At 46.1% G+C, this 13574-nt stretch overlaps 1 protein-coding gene across 4 annotated transcripts; it reads left to right on the top strand.

Moving 5' to 3' along the window:
* The first annotated feature begins 4262 nt into the window (after positions 1–4262).
* DBR1 (debranching RNA lariats 1) lies at positions 4263–13206 on the top strand. 4 transcript variants are annotated; one of them, XR_013922512.1, is made up of 9 exons: positions 4263–4465; positions 4537–4661; positions 4746–4826; positions 5856–5941; positions 6963–7187; positions 8032–8112; positions 9262–9407; positions 9849–11852; positions 12704–13206. XR_013922512.1 is itself a non-coding variant. In XM_080349646.1 (8 exons), exons 1-8 carry the CDS (start codon positions 4269–4271, stop codon positions 10585–10587), a joined length of 1620 nt encoding a protein of 539 aa, XP_080205772.1. In that variant the 5' UTR covers positions 4263–4268; the 3' UTR covers positions 10588–13206. The 4 variants fall into 4 exon arrangements, 3 of the variants coding, with proteins under 3 accessions (XP_080205772.1, XP_080205771.1, XP_080205773.1); XM_080349646.1 differs by having other exon boundaries at positions 9909–13206; XM_080349645.1 differs by having other exon boundaries at positions 9849–13206.
* The last annotated feature ends 368 nt before the right edge of the window (positions 13207–13574 follow it).

Here is a 13574-nt window from a genome sequence, read left to right as displayed (position 1 = left end):
GTAAATACCTTGAAAATGTATTTCCTGAAGCAGGCATCAGATCACATGAGGTAAACCTGTGGGACAACCACCAAAAAAACATACTCAGCCTTTCAGGCAGCACCTTAGTAGCAAACAGCTTGGGGACTACCTGCCTTTTCTCCTGAGTTCTTCCCTTTGCACTGCTAGCATGGAAGGATGGGGGCACAGAACAGCATGTCTTCCAGGGCTTCCTTCTTTAGTGTGAAGAACAGAGGTAATAAGTACTGGGCTTAAAAATATTTACATTACTTGAGACCAGTACAGTCCAATGACCTTCAGAGAACATTGCTCTGGTAGGAACATGTCCTTTGGTAAATCATTCCAACACTTATTCAATTTTACAAGTTTATGTGCAGCTTACTCCTGGATTTTTCTGCCCATGAACCCAGGAGTCTTACAGCCAAATCTGTTCCCTTTCTTGATCATGAAGAAATACTTGAGAAAAAAAAAAAAAATCCTACTTTCATGACTATAAATTGACAGCTACATTGAAAACATTAAAGATCCAGCTACCCCGGGTCCTGAGGTGAGCAGCAAGTGTTCATAAAATAAGAACAGCTTAAGCAGAGACGATCCTTCAGCGGCGTTAACCTCCTGCTTTACAACAACCAACAGCTCCAGGCCATCTCAAGTGGAAACTACACCCAGAGCCCTGTGCTTAGAAGCCGTTATTCCTCTCAGCGCTTTGTCAAAACTCTTCTGAGACAATTTACAGTCTCAGCCTCCACACCACCGACACTAGTGATTTTCACAACTTAAGGCGTGCGATGCGAGAAGTATGTCCTCCTTCCCCACCCTATGTGTTACACTGTAACTCCTTGTAACTCCATTCAGTCGCTGCTTCCCACAGCCGCGGCTCAGCCCGCCGGCCCCGCCGCCCTCCCCGCCAGCCCCCCATGGGGCGGCAGCTCCCGCCCCCGGCCCCGCAGACCGACCCGCCGGGCCCGCCCGGCCCCTGTCAGCGCCGGCACCGCCGCTCCGGGACGGGGCAGCACCCACAGAAAACACACCGGCACCCCCAGCCCGGGGCCCGCCCGGCACCTGCCCCCGCCGCCGAGCCCTGAGGGGACAAACCGGGGAGAGCCTGGCGGCCGCTCAGTCCCGACCCCTCCGCCCACTTCCAAGCGGCCCCACGCCAGGCCTCCCCTCACGGCGCCCCGCCGCGCCGCACCTACCCGCCGGGGCAGCGCCCCGTCCCATGCCGGCACCGCCGCTCCCACCGCCGGGCGAGCTCTGCCGCCCTCCCCGGCCGGCCCCTTCCGCGCGGCGGGGGGCCCCGCCCCGGAGGCGCGGCACGGCGGGCGGGCGGCCCCGGGCGCGCAGGTCGAGGCTGTGAGGGAGGGAAGGGGCGGCGAAATGGCGCTGCCCGCGCTGAGGGGAGGGGAGCGGGCTGCCCCGCCCCGCCCTCTCCTCGCGCCGAGGAGGCGGCGGCTCCGGGTCCCAGCGCCGGGTGCCTCGCGTCCGTCCCCGCCCGCCGGCCCGGGCCTGCGGTTCACCGGGACGCAGCGTCCCCGGGCGGTGGTGTCTGTTTTCCCTCAGCCACTCGAGAAACCCAGCGATGCGGTTGCTTCATCGCTTGGCTTCGGAGGATTTTCAGCCCTACAGTCTGATGGGTGCCTCTGAGAAAAGGTATAAATTAAGAGGGAAAAGAGCCAAAGTGTCACTGGCAGGGGAAGCCAACTGCCACACCTCAGCAGGCCTTGCCTTGGCAGTGTTTTTCAGACACAATTGTGAGGGAGGAGGTGACCAAAGACTCCAGGACGTTGTTGCAGGTTAGTCTTGTGATTTTTAGGCCAACCTCATGGAGTCTTTTTCTCAGGTGATTGCAGTGCTGTCTTGCTTCTGTCATACCCACGCACACCAGCCTGCACCCCATGCTCTCTCGTGCCCTACAGGGACAGCTCAAAATCTCCCATTTGTCTCTCACACCTCGGGTTTATCTCCATCTCCTTCACACACACAGTATCCCACCACTTCTGCCTTATACCTCCCTTCTCAGCCACGCTATCCCGCCCCAGAAATCAGCTACAGATGCCTCCCTTTTGTGGTTCCTCTGCATTTTAGTATTTTCTAGATGTGCTACAAATCCTTTAGTTCTAAAAGTGCTAGAAAGCACTTGACAGGAAAATCTCCCTCTCATTCTGTTCTCATCTGCAGCCCCTTAGGATGCCTTTCATCTTTCCTCATTTCTCCAGAGAGGAAAACTGAACAATTTCCATGGCTCTAAATTACCATAGGTAGCTCAGGAAACAAACAAACAAGCACCCAAAACATTACTGGTCATTGCAGGCAGGCAACAGCCAAAAGGGCAAATACCTCCCACTCAAACAATCCACTGATCTGAGCCTGTTTTTCAGGACTCCCCCTTCTTGGGCTCACGGTTCCTTTGCCTGTTGCAGGGGATGGGATGTGCATTCAGTCACTTTCAGAGAAGTGCAAGTTTTCTCTTCTAGGATTGGACATCTGGGCACAAGCACATCAGGGCAAGGGACTGTGACTGAAAGCCCAATCCATAGCCAAACACGCACTAGTCATGTGGTGGAAAAGAGCTGTGCTTTTAGTCACGTTTTTTTTACATAGTCTTGAAGGACTGAACAAAACTACAATAACAGCGTTAAACATTAACTTGCTGCTACTTAGCCTGTAAACAGTCGCATGGCTGCTTCCCTTTGTGGTCTGACTGCTGTAGAAAGTTCAGAGCAGTTTTGTTCAGTGAACACCCAGAGTTAAATTAGGGATGTTGAGATGCATCATGAATAGTGTACAAATACTAAAATGCTACAACATTAAAAAAACCCCAAACACAACAACCTTATAGACTTTACTGTGCAGCAGTTCCCTTGGGATAAGTGGCACATGAAATATAAAAAAATGAGCCTGAGCTAACAAACCCAGGAATTACAATTATAGCGTCAGCTTACCTTGACTGAGGATGAATTTGAGTAGGCAGAAGTACCAGCTGGCAGGCTAAGGGTGCTCAGGAAGCCCCCCAGGATGGTGTATCTTGGGTAAGGTGGTACCTTCCAGAGATTCAGGGACCTTCTCTGTCTTTTACCTGCTTCCTTTAAGGAAGTTTGAGACGTGGCAAATGCAAGAGGCTGCTGTTGTTCCCCAGAGAAGCTGGAAAGCCGTCCCAGGAGATGTGTGGGACTGACTGAGCTCTCACACTACGCTCTGGTAAGTCTTAGTAAAGTTAATGAAAGAGCCAAGCGCACCTAGGAACATGTCTGTATGTGCTGTTACCCGGAAGATTTGTGGGGTTTGAAAGCCAGAGGAACTTTCCCCTTCACTTCAGACAGCCTTGGATGGGAGCCCCAAAGAACAGACAAGTAACCCAACATTGTGAAATTATGAAATGTATTAGAGAACACTGATATTTTCTTAGTATCAAAAGAGAGACCATTAGGTAATAGTTGCAACCGTAGGCGAACAGGAATGTCTGCTTGGTCCCATGATTACAGGGTAAGTGGTATCAAGTTAATGCTTAACTGTGTTATTGTAATTTTGTTCAATCCCTCAAGACCGTTAAAAAAACTCCTCCCAACAGTGGAAAAAGTCTGGAGTGGTTTTATTACATGACACACAAATACCACCCTGTGATCCAATTCATTGCCCTTCAAAATAAGGACATGGGGTGCTCTCCAAAAGAAGGAGCCCGGTAGTCTGTAAGTGAAGGGACAGTTCCCCGATTTCTCACTCTGCCACGTATGCCACTGCCCTGGAAAAGTCACAGACCGCTACTGTCGGGAAGTTATAAGAAGCCAGTCCTTGCCTCTGCTAAAAAAAAGTAAATGATAATCATTTTTTTAAAAAGCCTGATGCTGGACGGGCCGGATAAACAAATAGCAGGGATCGCGTGACCTTTGCCAACCCACAGCTGGACATTCATTGGCACGAAACTCAGGCAAAACCGTGCGCAGCTACTGCTCTGCCGCCACTGTGCTGGTGGCCTTTGTGCCGCGAGAGGCAAGTGACAATTCTGCTGCTTCCCCAGCAGAAGACACGGGGAGCACAGCAGCACCCCCGGCCCGCTCCGACAGCAGCTGGTGGTGCGGCGGCCTCAGCCGGCCCAGGCACGCATGGCCGTGGCCGTGGCCGTGGCCGCGCCCGTACGTGAAGCGCTCCGGAGCGTTCCCCGCTCCCCACCGGGCCGCAGCCGCGCTCCGCCAGCGCGCAGGCGCCGCTGGAAGGGGGGGCGGTGACGCAGAAGGCGCGCGCGGCGCCTGCGCGGTGGCGGAGCGGCGGCGATGAAGGTGGCGGTGGCAGGGTGCTGCCATGGCGCCCTGGACAAGATGTACGAGACGCTGGAGCTGCTGCAGCGGCGGCACAACGTGCGGCCCGACCTGCTGCTCTGCTGCGGCGACTTCCAGGCCGTGCGCAACGAGGCGGACCTGCGCTGCATGGCCGTGCCCGCCAAGTACCGCCACATGCAGACGTTCTACCGGTGAGCGCCGCCCGGCCCGGCCTTGTCCCGCCCGGTCCCGGCCCGCTGCAGCGGCTGTCGTGTCCCCGCAGGTACTACTCCGGCGAGAAGAAGGCTCCGGTGCTCACGGTGTTCATCGGCGGGAACCACGAGGCGTCCAACCACCTGCAGGAGCTGCCGTACGGCGGCTGGGTGGCACCCAACATCTACTATCTCGGTAGGGTCCCCCGCCAGCGTTTTCCCGTCCAGCCCCTCGCCCTACCCGGCCCCGCCGTGACCTGCTGCGCTCCCATCTCCCCAGGTTATGCGGGCGTGGTGCGGTTCCGCGGCGTGAGGATCGGCGGTATCTCGGGCATCTTCAAGTCTCACGACTATCGGAAAGGTACGGGGGCCAGGGCGGGCCCAGCTGGGTGGGCAGCAGGGAAGGGAGCGCTGGGCCCGAGCCTCGGCGGGAGGGACTGTCCGTTCCTCATCTTCTCTAACCGACTCTTGTGCTGGAAACGTCTCTTGGCTCAACAGACGGATTTTTTCTGGAGGTGGCAGATGAGTCAGTAGGTGTCTGGCGACCACAGCAGGAAGCAATATGCCTTCTGAATGTTGTTATTGAAACAGTCTTGATTTTTCCGTGGCAGTGTCCTTTGAGCATGCAATGCAAGGCTGTTTAGTTTTCCTTGTGTGCAACAGTCAAGTTATAAGTGTGATATTGTACAAATGTACTGTCCTGAGCTGGGGCTTAGTGTCAGTACCTCTCTAGATTGTTTCCTCCTGGTTATGTGTATTCAAGGGTTCATCCCGGGAAAGGCCTCCATCAGTGGACAGAAATCGTGTCACAGATGATACCTGGTGTCAGCAAAGAGGAGATAGCTTAGTCTTTCTGACCTTCTCAACACACAAAATGGTGGTCTCTTACTTGTGATTGCTCTATAGTAATATTATCCTTAGTAACTTACTGCTTTAGAGAAACCTTGCAGATAGTTTTCAAGCTGCAAAGTACTGAACTAGTTTTCTAGAGCACTTGATTCTGTCTAATGCCTATCAATGCTACTTAAATTTGTTGCAGTTTGTATGCCTGAATATTGCATGTGGAAGATGAGACTTTTTTGACAGTAATGCTAACTATTAAAGTTTTTTTTTTTCTGTTTATCATTAAGAGTATGTAGGAGCTCTGCTAGTTTTTTTTGTCCCAAGGCAAAGTTGGAGACTGTGGCCCTCTAGGCAGAGTACATGTTTGCACTTGCAGAGTCTGTGGTGCCTCTGGGCAGTTACAGATGTGTTTAAGCTGCTGCTGAATCTGTTAAGCTGTAGTTTGATGGTTAGTGGCAGCACTCTTGAGGAAACACAAAAAAATCACAGCCTTAGTGGCTGGAGGCAGGAGTCAGATCTCATGCCGTGCTTTTTTCCAATGTTTCAGGCCACTTTGAATGTCCACCATACAACCAGCAAACCATCAGAAGCGCTTACCATGTGAGGAATATCGAAGTCTTCAAACTCAAGCAGGTTAGTGAAAACTAGTGTATTTGTTTGTTTGTTTGTTTGTTTGTTTTTAACAGTAGTAAATAGTTTTCATTAAGTTAGAAATAAAATTTAAAGCTACTGTGAACATGTACTCTATTGGATAGCAAACCTTAGTAACAACACCTAGCTAATCTGGACAGGCCATTTTATCCTGGGTATTATCCCACTTCTATTCCTGCTGAATGTCTCCTCCAATGCTTTGTGTAGCCATGCAAATTTGATGTGGTTGAGGTATTTTTGATCAAAGGACGGAGTAGCTTTGTTGCTGAGCTATTGCTGACTTGCTGCTTTGTCACAAGCGCTACTCCATTTCAGTTTGTGAATATATGTATTTATAAACTTCTTGTGAATATTTATTCAGTTTGCCACAGCACACTTAAGTGTTCAGTAGATATAGGGATGCTGTCATTTTAAAGAGTTTGATGCATTTCATTGTAAATTTCTTATCGATTGGGCTCAAGTTTCATCTAGAAGCGTGTTCTGATAGATCTGATGGAAATATGCTGAATATCGAACGAAGATGTGCTAAAGACATTGATTAGGCTTGTAAGGGGTGCGTACTTTGAGGAGGAATATTGTGCTTAGCTATTATCCCTTTCAAACAAAGCTTTTAAAAATTTCATGAGGAAGAAGATGCCTTTCATTTCGAGTGGAGAACTTGCTCTATATCTGTAATCTTAAGGCTTCTTTTGAGTGTCTGACACTTACTGTGATGCCATGATCTTTTTTTACAAAGCAGTGTATATAAAACACAGCTGATTGTCCCAAGAAAGTTTAGTGCAAATCATGGAGACCAGGGTCCCATGACACGTTCAAAGGCCACCTGAAAGATGGGGCTCGCTCATATACTCACTTGCTTTAAAAAGTGAGCCTGTTGGTCGCAGCTAGCTCTGATCCAGGATAGAACACGTGCTGATATACATGTACCATCTTGTGCTGTGCGATTTCAAAACTTCTTTATCAGCTGTGATTTATTTATATCATATGCATTTTGGCTTTACAGTTGAAGCGGCCAATTGATATATTTATGTCACATGACTGGCCCAGGAGCATATATCACTATGGAAACAAGAAACAGCTTCTTAAAATGAAATCCTTCTTCCGTCAAGAAGTGGAGAGCAACACCTTGGGAAGCCCTGCTGCTTCTGAGCTTCTGCAGCATCTGAAACCCACGTACTGGTTCTCAGCACATCTTCATGTTAAATTTGCAGCTTTCATGCAACACGAGGTAAAGGGGGGAAAAATGTCAAGACTGTATGTGTTCCAAGGACATTTTAGAATTCCAGTGCAGGTAATCACGTCCAGAAAAGCAATTTCTTATTGTTTTTGCTCCGTTATTTAAACTCATCCTAAGCTGCAAAACATGAAGTGGTGTTAAGATTACTAGCTTATGTAAATTAGAGAGATGTTCTAAATCAGTGGTGGAACTACCTAGTCTTCAGGGACAGTGTGACATAGCTAACATTACTGCACTTGAAACTTCTTAACTGAAGTTTATAGCACTCTCTTTCCCGCTTTATTGGGGAAGGAGACAACTTCAAAACAAGGTGACAGAAGTGGCTGAAAATAAGATAGTGGTTCATTTGGGATGGGAGGATGCATGTGGTAAAGCTTGGCAGATGAAGTTGTCAGGCAGCCTGGGTAAAGCAGAAAACCAGCCCCTCTAGGTTGAAGCTTCTCTTGGTTTGAGTTATTCCTGAAAGTGGTGTGACCTGCTATTCCTATTTGCAAGTTATTTAGCTGTAAAAGTGTAATTCTAGACCTTCTAGACTCAACAAGTCTGTTTCTAATGATGTTAGAGATTTTCTCTTTGCTTCAAGGCTTGGTGTGCTCAGCTGCCTTGGCTAAGGAAGAAGTGTGGCTCTCGCTTTATCTTTATCCAGCTTCCTGTTAGACTTCAGTGAAGTTTGTCTTTTTGTCTCTCTATGTCTTTCTTACAATCCAGTGTTGATTCTTTTATTTCAGAAGGTCATTTTCTGTATAAATTATGCTTTTAAATCTCTATACCTTGTTTGGAATGGTTAGATTTCATAGAAATGCTCATGACTGTGTTAACACCATTTGTTTCCTAGACAAACTCCAAAGAAGAGCTACCAAAAGCAACCAAGTTTTTGGCTCTGGATAAATGCCTGCCACACAGAGACTTTCTGCAGGTGATGACCATGTGCAGTAGGTTTTTACTTTTGAAGTAACTTCACGTGGCTGGACTGCTAAGTGCTGTGCTTAGATACAGGCTGTAGAACAGTTCTGATAAATGAAGGAATGTGTGCAACGGTCTTTGTATAATATTGTCTTGAACTAAGCAGACCATGTGTCCTGTCATGCAGGTGTAGTGTTTACTTATCCCTACCATTTCCTTCCACCTTAGAACAAGTACTTAATTGGAGAAGTAGCTCTATTTTAATCTGAATTGGATCTCTTCTTGTGTTTTTTTGACAAATGCCAAGCCTAAGAAGAAAGCCCATCTTGAGGCTCTTATTTTTTTCCTGGACAGTTTGAGTCAGATGGAGCCTCTTTCTTCAGATCTGGATACATTAATTCAGATAGTGTTTTAGTAGTCTTACTTTAAAGCAGCTTTTATTTGTCAGCTTGAAGGGAAGATGGTTCATTATCTGTCCCTTGGATGTGTGGTGGGATCACTTGCCTTAGGAGAGAGTGTGAGGATGGGCCTTTGCCACGCAAAGGTAACCTGAGGTGCTAGTCTGCACTTAGAATTCTGTAGCAGAACTGGTCTGGAGTAGTACTGCCTCCTGCTGCGTGGTGATCAACCTGTGTGGAGCTCTTTTTTAAAGTATATCCTTTTTCTTCTTTTCCCTAAAACTATCTTACAAGGCTGAATTACTGTATGGATTCTTTAAAATCAGAGCCCAGCTAATGCAGTTTGGCATGGTTGGATTTGGGTTAATGTCACTGAAGACAGCAGAATAACTGTTGCTACCAATTTTTGATGTATATCTGCTTAGAAGGCGGCATGAAGAGTAGGCAAATTCTGTTTTCTGAGTTGTGCAACTGTCCAGTAGCTGGCAGCAGGGAGGAGAGTGTTCTGCTTTTTCATTGCTGAAAGCTAAAATCCAGAAATGCCTTTTGTTACTATTTCACTATTATCATCCTTTCTTAGCCCTTTATTGCTGTAAGTTTCCATGTAGGGCTACCTTGAGAGGACTTGTTTGATTGAGACCACTCAGTGTACTTGAAACTTCATGAAAACTCTGTACCATGAAAGTAACACTTGAAACTTTAACCAGTTTCTGGTGTCAAGAGGAATAACTCACCTTGTCTGTTTTCCCTGTTTTTGTAAACAGATAGTAGACATAGAACATGATCCCAATGCAGGAGACTCACTGGAGTATGATGCTGAGTGGATTGCAGTCCTCAAGGCCACCAACAGCCTTGTTAATGTGACTCAGAGCTCATGGAATATGCCTGAAAATAATGGCCTCCATGCAAAGTAAGTTGCATGTGAAGTAAAGAGGAAAGTGTGCTTTTTTTTTTTCTGGACTGTAAGGGTTATGATTCTCGGTTCTGCAGCCTGTAATGCCTGTAGGACTTGCTAAATGCCTTGGAAAACAAGGGGGCTGCTGACAAGACCTGTATTCTAGAGCTTACAACTTCTTTACTACTCTGCATCAGTAGTTAGTTTTGTTTTGCAAACTTAGATACCACCATTTGAGGGGCAAAAAATACTCGGTGGCCAGTCATCTTGTCAGTGACACTGAGACTGAAAATCAGGCTGGATTATGGGGGTGAGTGGGATGACATAATAAACAAATCCTTGTTGCAGAGAGGGGAATCTCAGTATTGACCAGAGGTAGTATATATTCCTAAAAAGTCAGAGAAATTTAGGTGTCGTAAGATGATCTTATCCATCTTTAAAAGTTTCTCTTTGCAGTGGGAACAGGAAATACCTTTTGATGAGCTGCACTTCTTTCAACTTTATACACTTATTTAGGTGGGATTACAGCGCAACAGAAGAAGCCATCAAAGAGGTTTTAGAAGAGCTGAATCATGACCTCAAAATTCCTTGTAACTTCACATTGACAGCTGCTTGTTATGATCCCAGCAAGCCCCAAAAAAACATGGAACCAGTTCATATCATCAATCCACAGACCACTGAGTTTTGTGCCCAGTTCGGCCTCACTGACATCAATGACAGGATTCATCAGGCTAAAGAAGAGGGCTCAGTACGAGGTGAAAATGAAGAGGAGGAGGAGGAAGAGGAGATGGACAGTACTGGCTCAGCAGAGGAACCCAGTGAATATAATACAGATAATTCTGGACTTTCATCCATTAATCCAGATGAAATAATGCTGGATGACGAGGGTGGTGATGAAGACTTGAGTACATGTTCTGTAGATCCTTCCCCTGATCATCCTCCTGACTTCTCTGCAAGTTTTTCTGACATCCGGATCATGCCAGACTCCATGGCGGTATCATCTGATGATGCTATGGACTCCACTAACGAGGAACTGGAGAAATCTGGTGTGACTAAGCAGGTGGAAGAGAAGAGCTTAACTGAGAGACCATTAAAGCGCATTGGTGGTAATGAAAATGGGGACAGTGGCATTAAAAAAATTAAGAGAAGGAATCAAGCTATCTATGCTGCAGAGGATGAGGATAAAACAGAATAATACTTCACATGATATACAACTAAGTTCTCTGCCCACCTTTTATGGGAAGGTGGTGAGAACTGTGATGGACTGTTCGTGCTTTTAATGTTACTTGATCTTATTCATGTTACTTTCTTAAGCTGAAGAGGCTGTATGTAGCTCTTGCAGGGAAGATTTATCCGCATTAAACATCTAAGTCAGAAGCAGACTTTTCCAACAAAATGCTTTGTCAAAGGATTTAAAGCTCATGTGTAATCAGTTCATTTTGCTTCAGTTCTTGGTTATTAGTGTATACTATGCGTATATTAGTGTATACTATGTATCTTCAGCTGTACAAGAACTCTTAAACTGTAACTCAAGTCAAAGTGAGAGGATGTCTGACTTGCAAGAATGAATGATTTTATTGCTTTTTTTTCTTGTTTTTATACTGAACTTTTAATACAAAGTAGCACATGCAATAACTTTGTGAATTAAATTTCAAAATAGAATTCCCATGATAACAAAACGGCAATAGGAGAGTGAAAGTTTTTTTGTTTCTGGTGATATTCCCACCACAGAAAAACTTCATGGTTGTAAACAAAACGATGTGTATCATCAAGTATTGGCTTTTAATGACAGGTTTGAAAGGGAACGAGGTGTCTTAATTAGAAGCGTGACAGTTTTATGGGGACCATAGAAGAGTTCAAACTCACTTGTGTGCTTTTTCTTAAAACTTGAGAACCATGTCTTAAAATGAAAATACAAGCAGTTAGGATGAACAGCTTCCTAAATGCAGACATCATAGTCTCAATTCTTACTAACGAAGGCTGTGTTGTATTTTCATATAAGGTGGTTGATGTTTATAAGTTGCTTGAGACAGTAATGCCTACCATTAGCATTACTAAGTTTTCACATTCCACTTTTTTCAGTAGTGTGTAACTTGTTGAATTCTTACAACTGGATTTGGAATCTTCCAAAGTACCTTTGTAATCTTCAGCTGAGGGAGAACAGGAGCTGCCAGAATAGAGACCTTCTCGGAAATTGCAAGTTTTTTCTGTTCTTGTTTGCTCTGAATTACTAGCAAACATACTTTGGCCTAAAAGGCTGTGAGGGTAACAAAACTTTCATGAAAATTGGGCTGTTTTCATGTCATTAGTCTTCCTGTCAAATTCTGCTGGTGTTCTGTGCTGAGCTTTTGGAGCCCAGATGGAGCGGGACTTCTTCATGACTGTGCTGCGTGTGCGAGCAGAAGTAGCTCCTGTGTGCTTTTGCTCCGTGGAGAAGAGAGCAGAGAGTGAGAAGAAACGGTGAGTGTGAGTTATGTAGCAGGGAAACACTTCAATGTCAAGATTTCTGTCTTTAAAATCACTGCCACCTTCTGGGGTTCATCTTGGTTCCTGTCATGTCAGCAGTTCACTTTGTAAACTAAATGCATATCAGTATTCAAGGGCTAGAAAATGGCAAAATTAATGCTCTTCACAGTTCTGGTTAACAGCTTTATACTGTGGGGCCTTGTTAACGCCCCTCCTGTATCTCTCTGTGCTTATCTGTCAGAACCCCCACTTACCCTTGTGGTAAGATGTGATGAAAAACTGGAACTGTTTGGTATAACCCTCAGGTTATTTAAAGTAGCTGTGAACTACCAGCTGGATCACTGAAGATAGTTGAGTATTGATAAGGGTCCTGGGTCTGCAATGCTAAAATCTTAAGCATGCGTCATGATCTGAGGACTGGTGGAAATAAAGTAGACTACAATGGAAGTAAAATATTTTAAGTGTAAATTGTGTGATGAACTTGAAAAGTCTCCCAAGAAATCTGAGCATTCAGCTGTCAGGTTGCCTGTGAACTGGAGTGGAAGACGTAGGTTACATGTATTAGACTTTTCAGTTTGAATTAATATGTTTCTAAAGCAAATTATTCTGTCTTGTGTCATCCCACATCTTCCCCTTGCTGCTAAATGTGTTTTGGCTTTCTAGAAAGCCCGAGACTTTTACAAGATTGAATTCTGATTATTTTTTTTAAATCTTTAAAGACATTTTTTATAAAGTTTTTCAGCATCTATTGAGCAGAGTGCAGCTGGTAAATATAGTTAACATAACATTTGTTTGCGTATGAATCATATCTGATTTATATAGATTTACTGTACCCTTTCTTGCAGCTGTTCACCTTTTTTTGCATGTGTCCTCTGTTGTGCTCTTGTCCGTTGTGGATTTTCCCTGGCACCAAGAATGGAAGCTTTGAACTTAAAGTTTCTACAGTAAAGACCAAATATTCCAACAAGTATGTAAAACACTAGGGAAGGCTGACAAAGTTTAATCGACTTATAAGGCCCAGAATCTTCAGTCCTCCTTAAAAAGAAGCTTTAGAGTCTTTTTGAAAACTTCTGACTTTTAAAATTTTGGTGAGAAACTGCTGGAAAACGTTTCTCTGTCAGACCTGAGCATCACAGCTTTTTCGGTATTGTGAGACTCGTGCTTAGTCTAAACATGTTTTTGCTTTTACCTATAAAGTGCTTGAGAAAAGTGTTCACCTGTTTCATTCCAGGCCAGCACACACATATTTTGTTCAAAGCATGTTATTCATCTACTTGGAGAAAAACAAAGAAAAGGGCTATAGCATTTTTAAAATAAGTGGAATATTTATTTAAATTAAAGATACTGAAGTCAACTTGTGTCAGTTTGTTGTGCTCCCATTACCCTCTTCAATCTCTAACAGCTGCCAAACCTGCCTTTACCTCACAATTGCAAAAATTAAGACGCCTGAACCTGATCTGTGATGTTTTGACAGTCCCCCCTGCCATTTAGTTCTGGGCGTTTTCTCCGAAAACCGACCGCGGACAGACACGCGGTGCAGCCGCTTTTCCCGCCGCTCGGGGGCGCGCTCGAGACGCGCCCGCACCTGCCCCGCGCCTGCGCACGGCGGCCACCCCGCGCAGGCCGCTCCGGGGCGGACGGTGCGCATGCGCACGAAGCGGCCGCGGCGGCGGGGCGGGGTGCGCGCGTGCGCCGCGGCGGCGGGCTGGCGGAAGG

This window comes from Nesoenas mayeri, assembly GCF_963082525.1.
Source record: "Nesoenas mayeri genome assembly, chromosome: 9".
NCBI classification, from domain to species: Eukaryota; Metazoa; Chordata; class Aves; order Columbiformes; family Columbidae; genus Nesoenas; species Nesoenas mayeri.
Note: the sequence above shows the minus strand (reverse complement) of the source record. Positions and strands in the feature narration are given on the sequence as shown.